The 23,395-nt window shown below is 35.5% G+C and overlaps 1 protein-coding gene across 2 annotated transcripts in view; it reads left to right on the forward strand.

Moving 5' to 3' along the window:
- The first annotated feature begins 10,505 nt into the window (after positions 1-10,505).
- LOC121429601 (guanylate cyclase soluble subunit beta-2-like) overlaps positions 10,506-23,395 on the forward strand; it is a 67,453-nt gene continuing 54,563 nt past the window's right edge. For both annotated transcript variants that reach the window (XM_041626711.1, XM_041626713.1), the window contains exon 1: positions 10,506-11,136. In XM_041626711.1, coding sequence (XP_041482645.1) covers positions 11,134-11,136 — 3 coding nt within the window. In that variant the 5' untranslated portion in view covers positions 10,506-11,133. The remainder of the gene's footprint in view (positions 11,137-23,395) is intronic.

The raw sequence follows: 23,395 nt of genomic DNA on the forward strand, positions 1-23,395 counted from the left end.
AAGATAAAAGTAGAGTATCATTTGAGCACTTCTTGGATTTGCCCCCAAAAGTCGTCTCCACGGTGCTTCTGTCCAATGATCATCTGATTTTCGTGGAAAACCGCGCTTTTTATAAATAAATAAGATAACATTTTTATTCAACAAGGCACATGATAATTTTGTATTCAATTTCGTGATATGGTGCGCGCATGAAATGCACACCTTTACTTCGCCTTGGGAATTATAAAGACACAATTACACATTGCGGGTTTTGCGCGGAATACAGTTTCGAGCACGTCGAGATTTAATTGATCTCTTGCGAGGAAGAATTGTTCTATATTTATGAAATAACGCAATATCTTTTGTTCCTTGGAACTTCGAAATGGAACTTTAATCAGCATTGTTTTCTCGACTGGAAGAAAAGGGCGAACGGCTCAGTTTCTTTTGTTTGACTTTTTCTTTAAGTGTTTGGCTTTTTGGTGGAAAAGTTATACACAAAAAGAAAATAAAATCTATCACAAAGGCGGCAGGAATAATTTTGTAATAACATCAATTTGTTCGTTTGTTTCGTTATTATATTCATATGAAAACGGGTCATTACAACAATACAAATGAAATGCATGAAGTTATTTACACATTCATCCAAATAGAATACATAATGTACAATGCCTTTCAATTGGAAAAGGGGATATGAAATGCGCAACAAATTATCCAGTTGAAAAAAAATGACAAAGGAAACTCTACCAATAAGTAAGTTAAATCCATCAAAAATAATGTAAATATGTAATCAGATTATACGGATACCAATTTTTAGCATTAAAAAAGCACGGCCGATGACAGCGTTCGAATCCCGCTGAGTCGCTAAATTTCATTTTGGAAAACAACGAATTACCAATAAGTGATCTGATCAGATATTGCTAAAATTCATACATAAATGTAGAAAATTAAAATGTCAGTTTTTTCTTTATTTATTATTGCTTTAAAATTGACCAGTCGTTCTTTTGAATTTATTGTTATTACTATTATTGTTAAACAAAATAATGAAATCGAGCAAAGATTAATCTTCCTGTTTCACTTTCTCTAGATCTCTGCTGAGAAATAATTATTTTCCAATGGAATCGGGTGCACCTATAAGTATATTTTGAAGATGTGTTCTTTTTTGTCCATCAGTTTCCATCACTTCGCTCGCTCGCATCTTCCTAGAATTTCGCTCTATCCGCCATATCTACCCCCTCAAAATATTTGACTCATACATGTATACGCTACTGATTTTAACCTTTTCCTTCTCTTTTCCTGATTGCTGGTAATCGCTCCTTGTCATTACCATCTGACTATCTGTATACGGTAAGTCACATGACCTGTAATTTGTGACATCTCGGAAGAAGTCATGTGATCTCTTTGGTGAAATGAAGACGGTATTTGAAGAGCACTTGACGAATACTCTAAGTGAAAAGTGAGGACTGACCAGTAAATGCCCTCAGTTAACCTGATTTTAATCATTCTAACGCGCGATGTATAGTAGGTTTATAATAAATTTGAAAAACCTCTGTAACCGCGGTAATGGCTGGGAAATTCGATTTGTCATCTTGGAAGGAAATAACTAAATACACTAAGATATCTAGTACTAGAATGAAATCGTTATTTTTAAGCCCACTAGATCGGGGAATATGCAATGTTTTTGAAAAAAAACACACCCTTATTTGATACATAGGAACGACGTCTCTAATTAATTAACAATTATTCTATTAACCTGGTAATATTTGGTCATCGGATCCTGGCTTGTCATCACAATATACACACTTTCTCCACTCCCTGGGGAAGCATTCGAACATTCAATGATTAATTGCATCGAAGTTTAGGCACGATTACATGTTTGTCATTGAGAGGTGGTTAATTTGTCGTCTTCTATATTTAGTCCCTTTCTTTATAGCATCCCTTATACACAGTCTATTTCCCGCATATTCTGGACTTATTTGAAACCAGATTCACTTTCTCTTCTTATATTTGAATATTATCTAACCATGATAAAGTTGCGTCTGATTCAATTCATAAGTATAAATAAAGATAGTATGTATATCTCTTTGGGATAAGGATCATTCTCTGGAATCCTAGGCCGGCGGGTAAGGGGTGGTCTCCGACCAGTTTCTACGTCAGGGGGAAATCCCCGATGATGTTATCTCGGGGATCCATGCGACTACCATAATCATGTCATAATCAATGGTGTCGTTTTGAGTTACCCCCACGGGTCGACATCATAACACCTCCTCGTCATTCTTTTTTGTATTATAGTCTACGTCTACAGACTCGAGTTCGACGCTTCTAACCCGGTCCCCAAATAGCCTGAGCGGAGCCATGTGGAGGAAAATGTGAAAGAGATGATTTGAAAACCAAAAGGATCTCCACCCTGAAGTCAAGTTTACACAAAACGATTAAATTGATCTACGGTCGAAAGACTCGCATTCGACTATTTAAACAAAGAAACGTATCAATGCAAATTTGCACCAGAAAAGAATCTGTGGCGCCACTTACCATCTCATGCAGTATTTTTGGATCCCAAATCCGAAGGTCGACGATTTTTAGAGCATTTTTTCTTCATAAAGATGTGTAAGAATAAGCAATTATGTACATGTATTATCGCCCTTTCACACAATAAAATAAAATCGTAATTTGAATGATGATTCCAATAGGGTAATAACAGATATTTAGCACGTGTGAAACCAAATTAGAACATAATTTGAATGACGAACGCTAATCGCAGTCACGATTACAATAACAATCATGTTCTAGTGTGGTTTCACACGAGCTAAATATTCGTCATTAGCCTTATTTTTCACTGGAATCATCATCCCAATTACGATTTTCTACCGTGTCAAAGGGCGGTTCGTAATTTCACGACGTTGGTTTTACTGATAAAGATTTAGTACATCTCATTCATTAAAGCCTATATCTCTTCTAAAGCCAAATAGCAACTTGTCAGTGACGACACGAAAGAGAACCGCTCTCTTTTCTTGTGTTTGGTCAAGTCTTCATTATCAGGTTTCTTTCTCGATATTTTCTGTTTTACATTCGGGAAAGTATTGGAAACTTGGTTGATACTTACATCACCATGATCAGCATGGCATTTCCGTACAGCCAGGCGCTCCTTTGGCGTAGTCCCTTTTCCTGGGTGATTCCACTTTGCTGGTAGGCTATGGAGTCAACGCCACTGATAAACGTTATCAATCCCACGTGTCTTGTCCAGGTCGGTGCAGGCGAGGCGTGTGCCCAAAGAGAAGTGTAATACCTCGGGGTAGATTGGATTCTATCCAAAGGATCTTGTGAAGATAGTTGATACAATCTCGCCGAAAGCTACCATGTGAAAGTGGATAGGAAAGGTCTTGAATACAGTGGGTTTTTTTTTTTTGGGGGGGGTGGACAGAAATAGATTGATGATCGATGAAAACATTCAAGTGAGCGAGCAATATGAACAAGCGCGTCGACGATGGTGTGTAAAACAATAATAGCATAATCTAATGCTTCCTTTGTGTGGATCCATTTGAAGTGTGAAAAATAGGTTAAACTTTACAGGGGGATCTCTGTATGGCCATTGGTGTATACAAGTGACTTGTAGATATATGTAGTTTCGTGGGTTTGGGGGTGGGGAGTGTAAGCTACACTGTAACTTGGATATGGAAGGGAAAGAGCGATAAGCTAGAAAAGGAGGGATGAAACTTAGGACGGGAGATTTTCGATACATCGATGGATTCTTTATTTCTTGTACTGTATTCGAAAAGTACATGAAGATGGACGTTAACGATGATCAAGAGGAAAAAGTTTTCTCTTGGAAGAAGCTCTTCTTGACCTCATTTCCCCTTTCTTAGATAATCTTACTCATTTTTATTGTCATTTTATGGTAAGTCAATAAATTCTTCAACAAAGAAAGTTTCGTTAATCTATATTTTTTGTGTAGCACTGAGGAAAACTTGTGTTGTCCTGAAATAAACGTGGGATTGATTATTGTACACCACCTGCTTATCTTGTTCACGTTTAAAATATAATGGTATAACTCGCATTAATTTGATTTCATTTTAATTCATTTCCGCTAAGAACAACTAACGATACAAATGAAAACGATGTACATGTATGTGATATAAAAAAGATAATAAAACGGAGATGGCCTACTCGATTAATCATGGTACGGCTGGTCTACCGAGGGTCTCTCATCTCTGGTAATGTACAATAATAGAAGAGAGTACCAACTTCTAAAACTTCACTTCACGACGGAAGACATATTCAAGATGAGGAACATGTTTATTATCATCATTTAAGACAAGCTGAAGATCTATCTCTTTTTAGAAACTGTAAATGTTTAGTTGAATGTCAATGATCCGAGGAACGCCGTGTTTACGTTATGTGCAGTCTTAACTGCCACATCTCAGTGAGATGGCCCAGTAAGATTGTGTTCATCTGTTTGTCGAAGAGAGGATAACAGTCTTTTGGTGCTGATTAAGGGGTTCATCGACTTGCCGAAGACACTGGTGAAATGTCATAAAAACTTTACTTTTGTTCACGTTCTTGAACATAATGATTAAATTTCCAGAAGATGTCTAACAGTTTCTTTATCTCAGCGTGATAAACCATCACTAATTGTGTCAGAAGAATTTAGACATGTTAGAACATGATTTCGATATTCATGTTTGTGACATTTATAGTCTTTGTTGTTTTATATACATTCCAAAATGTTTTTTCTTGTACCATTCATACTTCTTTTTTTTTTACTTTCATGCTTTTTTCTGACTTGCGCTTTAACATGCCTAACACGTGGTATGAACTTTCTTTATTATCATTATCATAAAGACATTTGTGATCCAAATTGTATTTGGTAAGTGAAATAAATGGAGGATATGTGTAGAAAGATAGAAGAGATGGAAGCAGAAAAAGAGAAATAAACAAAGCAAGAGAGACAGAGTAGGGTGGCACGGGATGAAGAATGACTTTGATTCAAACTGAATATCAGAAAGAAAAAAAAGAAACTTGAAACAAACTACAATAGAGAGTTAGAGATGTAAATAAAATGTTCGAGGGGGTATTATGAATAGAACGACGTTTTATCAAAGCAACATCGCTTCTCTTCAAATAAATCGGATAACAATTGGGTGATTAATGTTTCAAACATCGTTTTCATTCGTTGTGTTTCTTCCCACTTTGATTTGCAGGAATAAGAGGGGATTTGAAAAGTAATGAATAACACCGCAAATACATTTATGAACCAAGATCCTTGGATTGAATTTCCTTCGAGGCTTGCGTGCAATAGCTCTGCATGGGGCAGTTAGTCGTCTTTAAAAGTTGGATTGAAGATATCACCCCTAATGTGTGAAATATTATAAGAAAATTGATGGGACCTTGTTGTATCAGATGACACATTCAAGCACGGATTTCATGATATGATATTCGACATGACACGGCAACCCATGATATCAGTGTCTCAGCAGGTATACCCGGTTACACTATATCAAACCGACTTTAAACTAAACGCAATCATCGGTCATCATTTTGATTTGAGGTGTTTATTTATGACTTGACTGGTAAGTGTTTTTAATTGGTATCGTTTCAGTGCAACCTTGAGAGTTAGGATTTGTCTGAAATCGAATTTAAACTTATCAAATATCACTTTGAGCCGTTTCTTTGGAGAAAGAGCAATTTGGCGAAGACAATCAATTCATAACTGCAGTTTGGAGGGGCGGAGAACTGGGAAGGTGCAATGGGGAGGGTGTATAATTAAGGTTTGGGGTAGGGGGAAGGAAGGGCGTCAAATGATTTGGAAAATACAAATAATCAGTTACATCGGATGCGTTTCATATAGATCGTTATTTTTTCCTGTTTTAGATGACAGGTCTACCTTATTCGAAGTAATTTCAAGCATTGAGACAAACAATATTTTCGACCGGTTCCATGACATTTGGTCCGGTGAAGCGGCGGATCCGGTGCTCGGCAGATACGGTTCTAGGAACACTATCTCGCGGCGGAGCGTGTTCCAACTCCTGCGGAATCAGAACCAATTTCTCTTCAGCAGATATCGTTCGTGCTATCGTTTCTCGATCTGCAAACACACGGTACCCATTCCCTTCAAAAATATATATAGGAAATACCATTTTTATTTATTTAATTTAATAGGAAAATACATCAGAAGAAAATCAACCAGCGTCAACCCCGCAGATTATGGTTCCGAGTAAAGAACGATATCTGCCGTTACGAATGATCCGGATCCCGTATCCGCCGGTGGAACCAGATCTGCCGCTACACCGGCGACAATTGCTCCGATGGAAATTTGCACGTTAAGTCAAATATAAAAACCAACCTTCAACACTAAATAAACCCTAGTCTTTATCTTGCATTATTCTGGACCAAAAACTAAATAAAAATCCTAACTCTTAACCTATGCCCTCTGAGATAATAAAGCCGGAGTAATTGTCGCCGAAGAAAATGTCGTGTCACCTTTGAGGTACTCAGAAACATGACAAAGCGGCCGGTGTAATGCACACTTCATCATAATATCATATATTATTTGCTAAACAAGCCAGGGCTTTCTGAAAAAAAATCCCCAACTGAGAACTCCTGCTAACCTCCGGAAATGGTCAAATCAACGACTTTCCACTATCGTCTTGATTATAATAGGCCTGTCTATGTTTACTTCATAGTCACACTTTTTAAAAATACACCATAAATTCTAGGGAACAAGTTTAATTATTTTTTTTGTAGCTTTTTAAAAGAGATGTATAAATATAAGTAAATAGAGGTTGAATCAGAGAATGAATCTGTCATGGACATCCGATCCTCTTTTGAAATCTCACAGCTGCACCCTGTAAGTATAAATAGGCCTAAATCATAATTTAGTTACACCATGCTATTTCCTCTTCGAAAATTTGAAGGACAAGTTCATCCCCTCCAAAATGGTTTGAGTAAAAAGAGAAAATCCAACAAGCACAACAATGAAAATTTCATCAAAATCGGATGTAAAATAATACAGTTATGATATTTTAAGTTTCACTTGATTTCACAAAACAATTATATGCACATCCTGGTCGGTATGCAAATGAGGAGACTGATGACGTCATCCACTTGCTATTTCTTTTGCATTTTATTAGAAGAAATATGAAATATTCTCATTTTCTCCTCATTTTCTAGTGTAATATGAATTAATTTCTTCCTGAACATGTGAAATTAGCATTGCTTAATATTATATGGTTCAGTCAAGTTGGTCCTTATTGTTAAATCTGTAAACAATGAAATATTGTATACTTCAGACATTAAAAAACAAACGAAATGGAGAGTGAGGGACCTCATCGACTGTCTCATTTGCGTGTCGCTGAGTTGTGCATAATATACTGTTTTGTGAAAAATAAGGGAAACTTATGTCATAACTTTCCTATTATACATGGATTTTTTTTATTTTTGGGTCATTTTGCCTCCGAAGAAGATTCTGCTAGGATCGAAAGCTTAGGCCCCTTTTGACTCTCGAAATTTTTTGATGAAATTTTCAGCGTTATACAAGACTTTGATATTTCTCTATTCATGCAAATAAACATTTTTCTGGAGTAGACTTGACCTTTAAATCAGGGAGTGTGTATTACTGATCACCGATGCATTTGTGGTTAATTGTTTGAATGCTTTAAAATGAGAAGTTTTAAATGTGGGTGAAGGGGGGAGGGAGCACAAGATGAAGAGAAATTACAATCCCTTAAATATTGTCGTTGGAAGACAGATCGATTGCTATTTGCTCCTTAATTGTTATGACTATTAAGAAAAAGATGGACATGAAGAGCCAAAGAGGGGAGGTGATGAAATATAAATAAAAAGAATGAAAGCAGTTTTGAGAAAGATGGGCTATTGGGAGAATGTAAGAGAAAGCGAGAGAGGGTATGATGATCGCTGTCGTTATGTGTGCCTGCGCTCAAAAGAAGAGAGAGGGGAGGGGGGTTGTGATCGAGAGAATTAACACAATAGTCTTCAAGAAACAGTGAGAAAGAGAAAGAGAGAGAGGAAACAAGAGAGAAACTAGATAAATGAATAGAGAACGAGAGAGAAAAAAGAAGGGGTGAGATGAAAGGGGGTGCAAACAGAAAAAGAAAGAAAAAGGATGGTTTAATGAAGCGGTGAAATATTTGCTTGATATTAGAGAATGATGGCGATGAGTGACCGCGATATGATTTTTAATCGATACGATGAGGCGCCCATTGAACTGTGTTCCTATTTATCATCCAGGCAGACCAGGGGGCCCCGTTTCACGAAGAGATGCGTTTAAACGCACCTACAAAATATCAAGCACAGGTAACGAATGCACGCGTCTAATTGGTTGAAAATCAAGTTGTGAATGATATTGAGAATTTGTGCGTTTGATTGCGCCGCTCTGGGCAACCGGCCCCCACCAGACTTGCATCGTGACCGATATTCCCAGTCGACTGTCAGTATATAGGTCCATTGATTAACACAGAAATGAACTTCCACAAACAACAACAAAAACATAAATAAACAAAGGAGAGCAAGTGGAAGATGATAGCACTTCCGAAAATGACTATTGTTTTAATGTTCGTTTATTATGATCACAATTATTTTTTTTTCAATTCAATTTTATTTGTTTGTTATGATTATTATCAATTTTTTCCTTTTTATTGTCAAGATTGTTGGTGTAATGTTAGTCATTATTATTATAAAATGATGATATTGATACTATTTGTATATCTGTTGTTACTATTATCATTATTATAATTATCATTATAATCATTATCATTATTACTTTTATCATTATCATTATTATTATTATTATTATTATCATCATGACCATCATCATTATCATCATCGTCTTTCTTTTCATCCCTACTCTTACTATCGCTTTTGCCATTACTACTATCAATGTCATTGTTGCTATCTATACTCTCCTTTTAATTATTATCACAAAACACTGATTAAAATATGGAAACATATAGTGGATAAATTGATGGATTAAAAATACATAAAGAAAAGCAACAAAGAAAAGGAACAATTTCCTAATTTCTACCCTCAAGCAGAAATGACAATCGAATTGTAACTAGCCTAATTCTGAAATGCGTCTTTTAGACATATATATGTGGTTTTTTTGTTACAAAATTAAGTTTTTGGTAGGCTTATTTTCGTCCCACAGCTGTCATGGGAATCACAACCGGTTGTTTATTTCCTTCGCAAATTTACTTTTAATAAAATATTCCAAGAAATGCATCCTTTCAGTCAACATATATGCAATGTATATTTCACTTTCAATCATGTCTAATAGTGGGTTTGAAACCGAAGAGTATATGCCATCTTCTTTGTGAGGAACAACTAAATTACTGCAATTGACTAAAAGTGCATTGCTGTACATGTACACCAACAAATTCACTGATCAGTGCGTCCGTAGTTTCATATCCATTGCGAAAAACATGCGTCCATACCAGATTATGTCACTTTTTTTGCATTTGATAGGTATGACTATCTCTTTTTTCCACAATAATGACAGTAAATTGAGGAGTCTTTATTGGTATTTCTTCATAGTTCTTTTGTTCTGTCAATAAGTTTGCAGTGGTATGAAATTTGATCAACATTGTTGTGATCATAAGCAAATTACATTGACTTAACATTCAAAATACCAATCCTTTGAGAGAATGGGGGAGGGGGTACATCCACCCCTCTCCTTAATACGTTAATGGTAACCTCACTTTTCCCATTCCCCTTACTGGTAATTAACGTTAAGGTCTGCTAGATCAACAACGATTTAATTTTGGATTGAATTTATATTATGGGCTTCATATTAGTTGCAATTATCTCGAATTTAAAACAAACACACAAGTGCACACCTTGTTACCAAGAATTCGCACAGCATTTCCATGTATTTGAATGCATGATAAAAGAGCATTGTCGACTAAATGCCTTGCTCACGGGTATAGGTGCCGCGGTCGGGATCGAACCCCGGACTTTCTATGTAAAGTCAGGCGCCTTAGACTACTCGGCCAAGACAACTCCACTTGATGACAATGATATCGGATTATAATTGATCATAGCGATGTACTACTTGAAAATGATATTTTGAATATCTAAAACTGCTAGCTCTAAACCGAAATATGGAAAATCGAATGTTTTGCATGAAATGGGGGGGGGGGCGGCAGAGTGGTATTTAATAGAATGACACAAATTCCATTCAAAATCAATAACGCCATTTGATTCTGTCAATTAAAATGTTGAATCAAAGTCAGTTTGAATATGGAAGAATTTTACGGAAGGCCCATTGTCATTTTCTCAGATGTTACTAGTTCTTAATTAGTATAGGAACTAAAGTCTGATACATTATTCGTAAATTTTTCTTGAAAGAAATAGCGTTTAATTTTGTTAAACAGGCATCGTAGCTTAGTAACGAAAGACCAACACATATGGTTTTGGGAGTAAATGCCATTGTCACTCAAAAATAGAAATTGGTTAATTTGTCATTATGTGTATAACCAGGTTGTCATGGGCTGTGTTTTTGTTGATCCGCAGGAAAACTTTGCTGTGACGTTGGACTCACGGAAAAGTTAATCACGCTCATCTCCATCAAATATTCGACCAACCACATCATCGTGCCTGCTTTTTAACTAGCACACCTTCCCAGGTCATCGGCATAGCAACATCGACAACCAACCAGCAACACTTTATCGAGAGCAGCCGGACTCTATGACTTCCACCAACTTATAAGCGACATCTCTATTCAGCCCGTGGGATTCATTGGACGGTGTCTTATGAGTATAGAATATGCGGAGCAGTTGAATAAGTTCTGATTTCAACCGCGTCAAGCGACGAATCACTTCGAAAACCCGCAAAAATAATAAAACCTGAAAAACCAATAAACCCGGGGAGAATGGACTTTTAAAGCCATCGTTGTTTGTTCGACAATTACTTTTCCCCAAGATAGGGCGACATTGGATGACAAACAACATCACCATAAAACGTAGATGAATCCAGAATTTAATTTTCCAGAGGAGATTTCTTTTGAATTTGTGTTGCTGCGGAAGACTACCCAACGGTACCTCATGCAATTTTTAACCGTCTCTCTCCCGCCGCATTGTCGCCGACTGAACTGAACATATTATACGGATTCATGAATTGATATACAGGAAGCAGAGCTAAGCCGACATGGTAAGTTAAACAGAAATTGATCCTGAATTTCTATCATCTTATTCATGTTATTATTGAAAAGATATTCCTGTTTGGAATAGACGAAACAGCCATTGTTTTGTCGCAAAGATTGGAAGACTTGCACTTAATAAAAAAAAGATAAAGTGTTTCTTTCTACGCTTTATTATAAGCATATTCTGTCTCAAATTTTAAATGATTTAAAAAACCTGGGCTATAAATACATTTTCCTAAGGTTCAATATTAGACATGTTAGAAACAAACAACTCGAACTAAGTTTTGTAAAGCAACGTTCTCTTGCCTATTGATTTTCGATAACAAACAAATAAGTAAAGCATAAATAAAATACACATTTTTGTCAACGCCGTTCTTCTTTGCTGTTGAGGAATTTATCATGTTTATTTTTAGTTTAAGCTACATACGGTCGCAAAGATAGGTACGAGCGATGCGTTCGAAATTTTGGGTTCGTAAAGATTCGTATATGGGACGTATATTCTTGCGAGCAGCTTAAGACCTTCATGGGAGATCGAGTAATTTTCGGTAAGCAATCTGGCCTTAGTTAAAATGCGACTGTTTTTTTTTTCAGAAGAATACCTTGAATTATTCTTTCGTGAGACTTATGGCCATCTTACGATTTCTCTTGTCACGAGTTGGCCGTACGTCCAGCGCACGGCACTCTCAGTAATCCATACAAAGATTTTATTCAACAGTTGCACAAATTGTGTAACTACGTCTTACGAGTTCCTTGCGAACATCTTACAAACATCAAGAGTCGTTCGTAAGTGCGCCGTACGAATTTCCTTACGGTGATTATCTTTGGCTCTCGATCATACCAAATCTTGCATGGTACTTATGGACACCTCAGGAAAAGATGGTTTTGTACGATGTAAACAATTTTTTGGACAAGACCATCGACCAATTTGCAAACTTACGAACGGTCTACGATTGGTCTGCAAACATTGTTTTGGATTCTTGAGAAGATCCTACGATGTGATCTACAAATCATTCGTACTGTGTTCGTAGTAGTTCCTAAAGATATTCGTGATCGTATTCTTGATGGTAAACCATTTTAAGAAGCTGAATATTTAATTCACCCCACTTTTTTTGCTTTAGTGAGCTCATTGCAATTCAAATAATACTAAGTTTTGTCTTCTCCATGTTCACAGTAATTACCGGAAAATCATGAAACATGATTTTCAAATATTTAAGTGATTTTTAAAAATTTAAGTGATTTGGTGGAAGCCGCATTGGTTCTGACCCTCGCCCTATAATCATACAGAATGGTTGATCGAATCCAGCGGCTTGCGCCACTTTGCAAAACCTCAATATACATTTTACCATGTTTACCACCATACGTGTAGCATGAAAATTACCATACATGTAATCTCGACGGAATCCTCTGACAAATTGGGTCCAATGACCGAAGCAGTGAATGTAATGTGTAAAACGCTCACAGAAATCATCCCGATGAAACAAGATTATCCTACCAATTGCAATTACGATAGAATGATTACCTTTATCACAGCTGTCAAATGGGGATATATTATGACATACTAAGAAAGGTGCCTCATTTTCCTCTCAAAATTGTAATATTTTTGATATTATCCTGAATTCTTCGGTGTTAAAAGTGTTCTTGAAGAAATCGTTTAAGATGTTTTTTTCCGAATGGCTGGGGTCGTAAAACACCGAGCCTATGATTATAAGCCCCCACCTGTCATAACCAAAAATAATATGTAAAGAAATAATAATATATTAAATGGAGTGGTATCGGGCTTTATATCATGTAGGAAAGATGTTTTCATCGCTATTACCTTCAATCTGACGCCAGTCGATGATGTAAATTGTTTCACCGTTGTATGTTATCCTCGACTTCATTCAAAAACACAAAATCGAAATAAATCTATGTCTTGTCATATCTTGTAACCATGACAACACCATTAAATGTGGGTATGAAGGTCGAAAACCACGTGTGCGTGGTAATATAAGCTGTTCTTACATGTTTTTATAAGATTAATAGTTTAGCTTATGATCAGTCACCCTGCTATTTCGTGTTAAGATGACCGTAAAGTCTGGCTGTTTGATTGCATTAGTAAAATCATATTTGTGTGTTTTATACATAATACACTCTAAAAAATGAAGTGCTACTTCAGCTCTTAAAGAGCGTGAATAGTGACTGCACTTCGAAGTGCTGATTTTTCTAGTTCAAATTTGAACTAGACAAATCAGCACTCCGAAGTGCAGTCACTATACACGCTCTTTAAGAGCTGAATTAGCACTTCATTTTTTAGAGTGTACGACGTTGTCTATGCTTTATGCCTAAAATATGATAATATTAGCGCATTTTAGCATCCACTTTCCCCAGACGCTTTCTGAAACGTTAAGAATCTATTGAAAATGCCGTCAAATGACAATGGACGTTTTAGAGGACATTGTCGAAAGTTGGTGGACCGGGACAGCACATCGTTTTAGACTAAAAAGGGCAAATATGTCGTTTGTCCAGCGTCTAAAAGGACACTGCCGATTTCAGTGACCGATTTTCGACAAAAGTTGCTTTAATTTGTTTAACAAATTTTCGGCATTACTCCTATTTGTTTAAGATCAGTATGCTCGATCTGTAATGAAAATCATAAGATCAGTATGCTCGATCTGTATGAAAATCATAAATCATAAGTCAGAAAAATTGGAACCAGTGGGATTCGAACCTGCCATCTACTGCTTTCCGGGCAGCGACTCAACCACCAGGCTATTCTGGTTCACGGTTAAGCCACGATGAACTGGAATTCAAATGCCCTCGATCCTCCAATTTTTTCTGACTTATGATTTATGATTTTCATACAGATCGAGCATACTGATCTTATGATTTTCATTACAGATCGAGCATACTGATCTTAAACAAATAGGAGTAATGCCGAAAATTTGTTAAACAAATTATAATCTCCTCCTATAAAAGCCTCTTAATTTACTAAAAGTTGCTTTGTTATAGGAATTTGATGAGCTTTCGACAAAAGATTCCCTGCGTTATAGAAAGCGTCTGCGGATTAATAGCTAAAATACCCTAATATTTTACATTCAGACTGCACCACATCTATGCTGGCTACCATAGTCATTAGGCGAAGAGACATTGGAATTAGGATCGATGTGAATTCGAATTGGTAGCCGGATTCGAACCCCGAATTAGGTTTTGGGTAATCTGAAAAATAAACCTCAATAAACCATCATGACCATGGTAGCATTTTTAAAGATTGTCATATTGTTCATTAAGACATCATGAATAAATCGAACGCCAATTGTATTTTAAACATGATTTTATGATTGCACAATCAAAATTTGAATATGGAATGGTAAAGAATATCATTCTGTTTAAAAGTATCTTTCAAAGTTATTAAATGACGAAATAAGAAGTGGCTATAAATGCAGTTTTGATAACCTCGTGGAGTTTGCATAATCAAATAATAACTATTTAATAAATTCATGCATGATTTTGAAAGAAAATGGACCCTTTAATGACATACGTAGTTTATGCAATACATGACGCCATAAAAGGGAGAGAAACGATCAAAAAATGTAGTAGAATCAATTCATTTTCACCACATAGCCTCCCGTGGTTCAGGCTTTTTTTCCAACCACTCCAACCCCATTTACTAAAATATTATCATAATGGGCATCGGACATGTTGAAACGTCACATTGAGTAAAGTTTCAAATCCGTCCTGTACCGCATTCAGATTATTTTGTGGGTTTTTATTTCGAATGAATCATAAAGAATGACGAATGATTCCCTGAAGGGGCAAGGACCTGAAGAGGAGATGAAAAGGTAAAACGATGGTATACATTGGTGATATCTGTATATAGCGAGTCAGCGGAAGTTCTCAAATTCATGTTTTTTTTAAATGTCTATAGTCCAGTCAATCTAGCCAGAATAGGGGGGTAATTAACCCACCACTAATTGCAACACGAGATATTCCACTGAAATGCTTTCCAGGAAGGCCCCTAATCAACATACTAAAAGTACCAAGAAATCCAAGCAGTTAAAATTTATGAAATTTGCATATTATGCAAATTAGCCATGAAAAAATTAGATAAAGAATGGAAATAATCCAAAGTTTACAAATTAAGTGTCCAAAACAATTTAATTTTAATGGAAATTCATGATAAATAACTATATTTAATGTTTTTAATCAAAAGTGCAAAAATTTCTACCTCATTTGCATATTATGCAAATAAGCATCCTTACGTGTCAAGATATTGTGTTTTCTTGAATATTCATAACATGTTAGATACTTTTATTTGCATAATACATGTATGCAAATTACACTACAGACACTAAGCTAAATACAAATTTATTCAACGTCCGTAGTAATTGCAGCATGTAGATTTCAACATTAATGAAATTTTCAAGCAGTTAATGAGAGAAAAATCACAATACCTTGACATTTTTGCATATAAGGATGCTTATTTGCATATTATGCAAATGAGGTAGATTTTTTGCACTTTTGACAAAAACATTGAATATAGTTATTTATCATGAATTTTCGCTCAAATTAAACTGTTTTGGACACTAAATTTAAAATCTTTGGGCCATTTTCCTTATTTTTCTAACTTTTTATGGCTGATTTGCATAATATGCAAATTTCAGATATTTCCACTGCTTGGATTTCTTTGGACTTTTAGTACGTTGTTTAGGGGACCTAACTTGAAAGAATTGCAGTGGAATATCTTGTGTTGCAATTAGTCGTGGGTCAAACCCTATATTGACTAGACTATTTACATAGTCGGAATCTGAAAAAATGGAAAATCTTGAAGGAGAGTGTGTGTGTGTGTCTGGGAGAGAAAATAGAGGGGGGGAGAGTTAAGGGGCGGAGAGAGAGAGGGGATTTAAAAAAAAAACATCTAGAGATAATGAGACAGGGTGTGTGCGCACGGGTGTGTGTGTGTGTGGGGGGGGGGTGATAGTAGAGAGGGTGAGCAAGAGAGATAGAGAAAGAGAGAAGAGAAAATATAAATGAGAGGTAGAGACAGAGAGAGAGAGAGAGAGATATATAAAGATAAAAGGGTGGGTAAAGTGGAAATGAAAAAAAAAAGAGCAAGGGGGAGGGGAAAATGTATAAAACTGAGAAAGAGAAAGTATGTGTAGTTTGAATGTGTTTGGATATGATTCGGGGGAGAGAGAGAGGGGGGGGGGGGAGATAGGAAATAGGTTATAAGGAAACTTGTTATCTTAGTGTGAATAATCAAATAATAATGCCTGCATTTGCTTATTTTGCATGAAGCCATGTATTTTATGCTTGCCATGGGTTAGCCCTGTCACCTCTCTGTTGGTCGTTCCTTTAAAAGAGCCATCATGCTCTTGTGTATTCATCGGCACGGTTATTTCCGATGTATTCCTGATGAAATCAAGATAGATCTCGGCCTTCTAGAAGAGATTTCTAATCCTGAATATCTGGGACAATACAAATACATAAGGAATAGAAAGACATATAAAATAATTAAAAAAAATGGGTGGGGCGACAGAAGGGGGCAAACTGAGCCAAATTGATTTTTTTTTTTTTAGAAATTATATGGTTAGATCATAGTATCCCCCCTTCTTAGCACACGGGCTACATAGAATATATTCTATACCAACATTGATCCTTTTGAATCGATGAAATTCCTCGATAGTATGACAAAATATAATTTGAGTAAGAAAAAAAACACGTTCCACAGCCAAGTGATCGATTGTGACTGGATTGCCAAGTCTAAACTATCCATCTTTTCTGTCATGGGGGTTGTCACATAATCGATCATGTACATATGAGTCGAATTTTCTTCATTCATTTAATGACTAGTCTGAAACGCTTCACGAATCCTATACATATTCTTTCGACTGCTCCATTTGATAATAAATTGACTTTCCGGTTACTCTAAGACCGCTCAGTGATGATAATATCGTTCTATTATTTTTATCGATGATCCGTCATATCACTCCGTCAAGTATGTCAGTTTCGAGAGGTTTGTGATGTTAAAGGCGCACTTTCCAATATAGGAATTAGTCAGTTGTGACCTCACAATGGAACGGTTTTAGTCGGTCACGTGATGTTGTTATGGTGGATAAAAAACAATTAGTGAAACTTATTTCACACGGCACTATTGACTCATATAAAAAATGACCTAGTTGCATGAATAACAAAATCAGGTACTATATCTGAAATAAACCCAAAATAAATTTTTACCCCCAAATTGACCATGTTGATAAAGGGTATTCTTTTTAATACCCGGGAAGCATTTGAATGAAAGGACTTATCAGGTGCGTTACCCGATAGTTACCATGGTAACACTTCTTCTTAGCCAATCATAATAAAAGCGAGATAACGTGTCAGAGGAAAAATGTTGAGGACACCCCCTCCCCTCCCCTACCTCTGGTAAAGAGTGTATACTTGTACATGTTGTATATTAACAGGTTAATGTGTTCCGCTTCTTACATCCCTAACCTGTCAAAGTATTGTTACGTCATTCGATCGGTTGAAAAACGATTTCTCATAGTAGTGTGGCGGTCAAGATTGCTATGATTTTTATGATAATGGGCCTTGGTCAACAGGGTCACTTGCATTGACCATGTGATGAATTGTGCTATAAAAATAATGGTGAAATGTTAAGAAGTCTACGGTAATATATCGTTTACGAGTTTTGATTATTTTAGGAATACTATTTTGAGGATTCAGATAGAAAATTCGGAAGTGATACTAATAAATCGATTTAATGGTATGGCGGAGATTGGTATTGGTATTTATTTTCCATATCACAATGTTACACTGTAAAAACTGCGGTGTTAAAACTGACACCAATTGGTGTTAATAGAGGACCACACCCTGAGGTGTTAAAATTACACCCTAGAGATTAAACGTAGCACCAAAGAGTGTAAATGTAACAACAAAAGGTGTTGTAATAACTCCTATAGGTGTAAAACTAACACCACCAATTTAACACCGGTGTAAAATAGCTGGTGTGGTCCTCTATGTACACCGGTTAACACCACAATTTTTGCTGTGTAAAAACAATACAAGGTAAATGTATGTACATAATAAAATCAAAAGTATAGTGAGATGGCTAGATAAACCCACTCTGCTTTGTTAGTGTGCTGGTGGCTCGTCGATGTTGTGCGATCGCATATGGGTGCTTACCAGTGTAACCGTCTAATTAGCTCCATAAATGGGTCATTACCTTTACTTGATTACACCCATTGAACCCGTCCTTTACATGTCTTACTCAATATTATTATTTTTAACCGCGTTTCAACAGTGATAGCCCTATATATGTCATTGTATGCAGATCAAACAAGTGGCTGATGAACATTTCATACACTGACCGGAAAAATTTAATAGTGGCGGTGTGCAACACATCGAGCAAACGGGGAATGAGCGTTAATAGTTTTAGACAAATTCTGACCTGAATGATAAATGTGCCCTTTGGAAGTTGCCAGGATCAGAGGTACCAGAGACACAAAATAGAACTGGATATCTAGATCCTGGGCCAACATTTACAAGTCGTAATGACATGAAAATAAAAATGGGATCATAATTTGTGCATCAATAGCGACTTTTTAATCAATATTCTAGTGTGGCACGCAGGTGATGCACTTCAGTAAAAAGTTTTTTTTAAAGTATCAAAGAGAAAGAGTAAGGGAGTACATGTATATTATAATCAGTCATTGTTTGTAAACGAAATCACGCACTCGTGTCTTAAAAGAAAACTGGTGAAATTAAACGTATAATTTAATACGTTTTTCTTTTGTTTAGTATAATGTGACGATGTTCAAGATAATGATAAAAAAGTTTATGTGTGATGAGTCAATGATTTGGAGGTATTGGATATACAGTGCACTGTGTTTAAAAATTCGTGTGGTAACAAAGTGAGCACAAAACCCCGCTAAAATACAACAATAATACAATGATAAATATAATAACATAAAGATGGCTTAAATACATTGCAGATATAGTGCATTTTGTATTTCGTGTTGCAATAATAGATGATGATTATGAAGTTCACAAAAAATAGATGGAGATTATGAGGTTGAAAGTTATTCGAATGATTCATCCCCCTTATGATGCCTATTGTGTGTGAAAACAATATTTGGAACTCCCTCCCATATACTATCCTGTTCTTATAGACCAATGGTACCAACCATACATATTAAGTTCTGCTAAAAAAAACATATAAAATTGGCATGATGAACAATATTTCTCATATTGATGAAAAACGCTTCCCTGTGAATGATTTAATATCTTCAGCAGATAGCAGCATGGATAAGATAACGAAAAACAAACACTAAAGCTGGCCACGACCCGTGTTCTTTATAGGATCAAGAGTAATAACGATAAGAGATATAGTACATTGGTGAGGCAGTAATACAAATACATGTAAGCAAACATACTGGACAGGACGGATTACTCAGCGAAAACTCGTATTATATTTATTTTAATAAACGGCGAGATTTTCGGATAGCAATAAGCCCGGTCAGCTTACTCGTATAACTGGGCAATATGATAAGAAGGATTTGTTGACACGTTTGCCGGCTTCAAAGACCATGCTGGCAGGAAAGTCGTTAAAAGCAAGTGATGACTTCTAAGAATAAAGTGAATTGATTAGAAATAGGTAAAGTGTGAAGGTCAGGTTTCAGAAACTTTTTGGTCAACGAATTAATTCAGTTTAACGACTTTACGAACAGTAGCATTTTATAGATACATATACTGTGTACGATCACTCTTAAGGAAAGGAACTGTTTACATTTCAAATTGACCTATTGCCTTTAAAATCTGAACCATTTAATTTGTCCGACACCAACCCCTTATATAGGGCAGATATAATAATGAGTATCAGGTTCATCGGCGATTGCGTGCATTAGATTTACAACATTCAACTTTGTCGAATTACTATTACCAAATATTCATAACAACTTGAAACTTAATTGTTATATCTTGGCAGTCTATCTCGTTTATATTCTTCTCTTTCTTTCCTCTCTTTCTTATTCTTACAATTTTATTTTGTTTTCTTGGATGCAAAACCAGTTTAAAGCTGCTTCAACCAATCAAGCCTTTAGCTTATGTTGCAACACCTTTGTATGTTCATTATTAACTTGTGTTTTATATATATTTAAATATCAAATTGTGTATTCTTTTACATTGTACATTGTGAACATGCATGAATAAATAAATAGATAAATAGATAAATAAATAAATAAAAACTATGATTAATTATTTATTATCGTGTGTGCTATCAGTCCTGCTAGTCCTGCCAACAACTCAATTTCTTTTTCAAGTTTTCATCTGTTACGATCCGCACCACCATCAACAGAAATGGTAAAAAAAAATCGTTTTTCTGTTATTCATCATTTTATTGTAAAACAAAGCATCTTTAGTAAAATCGAAAATAAATATTTTGGAATTTATCATTTATTTATTTAATTCTCATCAAACGTATTTACACAATTATTACAATCAATGTATATGTATGTACAAATATTAAAATGAACATTTAATGTATGGAGAATGATTATTTTGTAAAGATTGATAGCGGAAAGGGAGAACCTTTGGAAAAGCCTGATATTTCTTTGCACAATAAAAGTTCTCACAAGAATATGTATAATTTACATTAATATTTTAAATATATAGACCATACATCAGAAAGTAAAAGAAAAAAGACAACGAACAAAAAAAAATTGGATAATAATAAAAAAGAACAACAGAATAAACAGTCCCCGAATAAAAAAAATAGATCGAAATGGAATGGCAACTGCCCCGAATCGGCTAATGACACTTGTGTGATGAGTGATTTTGGTTTGAATATATTTCATGATTGTATTAAATCCTCTCTCAGAATATGAAGTTTAGATTAAAGAATGTCTACTACTAGGTGTTAATATCAATTATAATCAGTGGTTTCGAATTACGTTACGAAAGCGCTGTTGACCCGACTTTTCAGGTCAACATTGTTGACCTGAAACGTGGTGTCATAGACCTATATATGTATTGATCTTTTTTCTCTTCCTTCTTCGGGGAATGTTTTTTTTCTGTATTTGATAATTATATAAAGAATTTACATATAAACCACCTCCATACCCACGCACAGACACACATTTCCCAATTTGCCCCTTCATTATTAAGACCTTCCGATTCAATGACCAAAAAAAAAAAAAACACTGTACACTAGCCGCTCCCATGTTCATATTTTATTTGTCAGAACCTCGACATTTCAACCTTGTGGTGTATAAGTGTCAACTCGCGATAATCTCTGTCGCATTATACTTCACTTTAAATTACGTAGATTGACATTATTGCGTGGATCGATTATCTTCACGAATGGAACTATGGAAACCAATTATGGCGGGGATTAAAATTTAATTGTGCGACTGAAAGGTTTCATTCAAAGGGTAATCATTATTTTGGTTTCCTTTACAGATTTGAGCGCAAATCTTACTACGTGACCTTTGCCAAATTAGTATCCATATATGTAATAAATGTCCTCCAGATATTATTTGTATTTCCCGCTCTAAAGCTATTTGGATTGTTATATCTGTATATAACATGGTTGAGGACAGCTTACTGGCAACGGAATAATTGATATTTAGTAAACTAAGCATATACCCTAGCGCAAGAAGATTTACATTTATGTCATTCACACCACCAATTAAACAAGTTATAATACCAATGAATAAAAGTATGTCGCCGTTAATAAATTAGTGATTGTTCAACCACATAAATGTTAAGTTCAACATCCCATAGTAAAACGGATAGTGAGTTCTGATGTAAAAATTACGTTGCCAAGCAGCGTTCGAAAGCGAAGAGCTTGTACAAAGTGTTTGATACACCTCTCTCTAACGAACTCGAACCAGATATATTAAAACCAGATTGTATACACTCTCATACTACTCTGAAAAGTTTTTTTTTTATTTCAAATTAAATCGTGATAGATGAAAAAAACGAACACAGATTAATCGATTTTGGATATCACGGTGATATACATGTAAACGGCGCGGAATAATAGTTGTGGAACACCGGAATTGTCCTATTCGAGAGGAAAAACAATAAGAACCCATGTTAACTGTAACCATTATTATTGTTATAACCAATGACGAATATGCTTTTGCAATTGTCCCTCTGTTCGCAAAGGGCTACCTTGGTTCCTGGTAATAAACCCTGATATTAAAGTGAGTTCCAATTCCATTGTGTTACATCCCAGAACCCAGCTTCATCTAAATGACGTTACCGTTACTAAAAACATACACACGCACCTACACACGCGTGCACGCACGCGCGCACCTTTATTGATTGACACACACTTTCCACACACGCATATTATTTTTTCTTCTTCTCATGGGAGGTAATCAAATCAATGATACCGCGTACTAATTCTTTTTATGAATTGATTAAATCAAAGCCTTCGTCACTAGGATCTCTTGGGAATAGTTAACGTGTGGAGATAATCGAAATTTAATGATATGTTTGGTCAGATCCCAATCGGGTTGGGAACACATTCTAGATTTCGAATTAATTTCATTATATGTTTATGATAGCTGGAGCAAGTTATAATAAAAAGAAAGAATTGGAAACAAATTAAATTATGAAAGATGGAACAAATGGTGATGAAAAGAAAAAATTGGAAACAAATAAAATTAAACCATCCTCCACAAAATGAAATATATACTGTACATCTCATTACCCCTGCTTACTACCTAATAACATGAAACGATCTTTACTAGACAGACATTGAGCTATGTAATTATCGGCTGAGGTAACGTGTTTTTTTTTGTGAAGCGCTGTGGCCCAGGGGATTGATATCTGGACTAACAGTGGGCTGTGGATTCGATTCCCGGTCATGACCTTACTTTCAGTCAGCATTAAATTGATCCACATTATACTTCACTAAACCAAGGTGAGGTTAATGGGAATCTGCCAGGACACCTGCATTTATTGCAGAGCGCATAAAAAATAATAAATACAAAACTATTATACGCTCTAAAAGCAGATGTAATTATGACACATATTATTCATTCATTGCTCTGAGATACATACCAGAACAATTTTATATTGCAATAAATTTCATTAAGTATATTTATTTATTCTTTTTTTTAAGCAGCCACGTCGTACCGATTAATCATGACTGCATATGTATTTATGTACATGCTCATTCTCCGTTATTTTTTTTTTTTTTTTGTACCTCTAAACGAGGGATTTATTCATAATTCATCACACATGTTATAATAAATTCAACATCACAATATATTTAACATT

This window comes from Lytechinus variegatus, chromosome 16 (assembly GCF_018143015.1).
Source record: "Lytechinus variegatus isolate NC3 chromosome 16, Lvar_3.0, whole genome shotgun sequence".
Taxonomy (NCBI): domain Eukaryota; kingdom Metazoa; phylum Echinodermata; class Echinoidea; order Temnopleuroida; family Toxopneustidae; genus Lytechinus; species Lytechinus variegatus.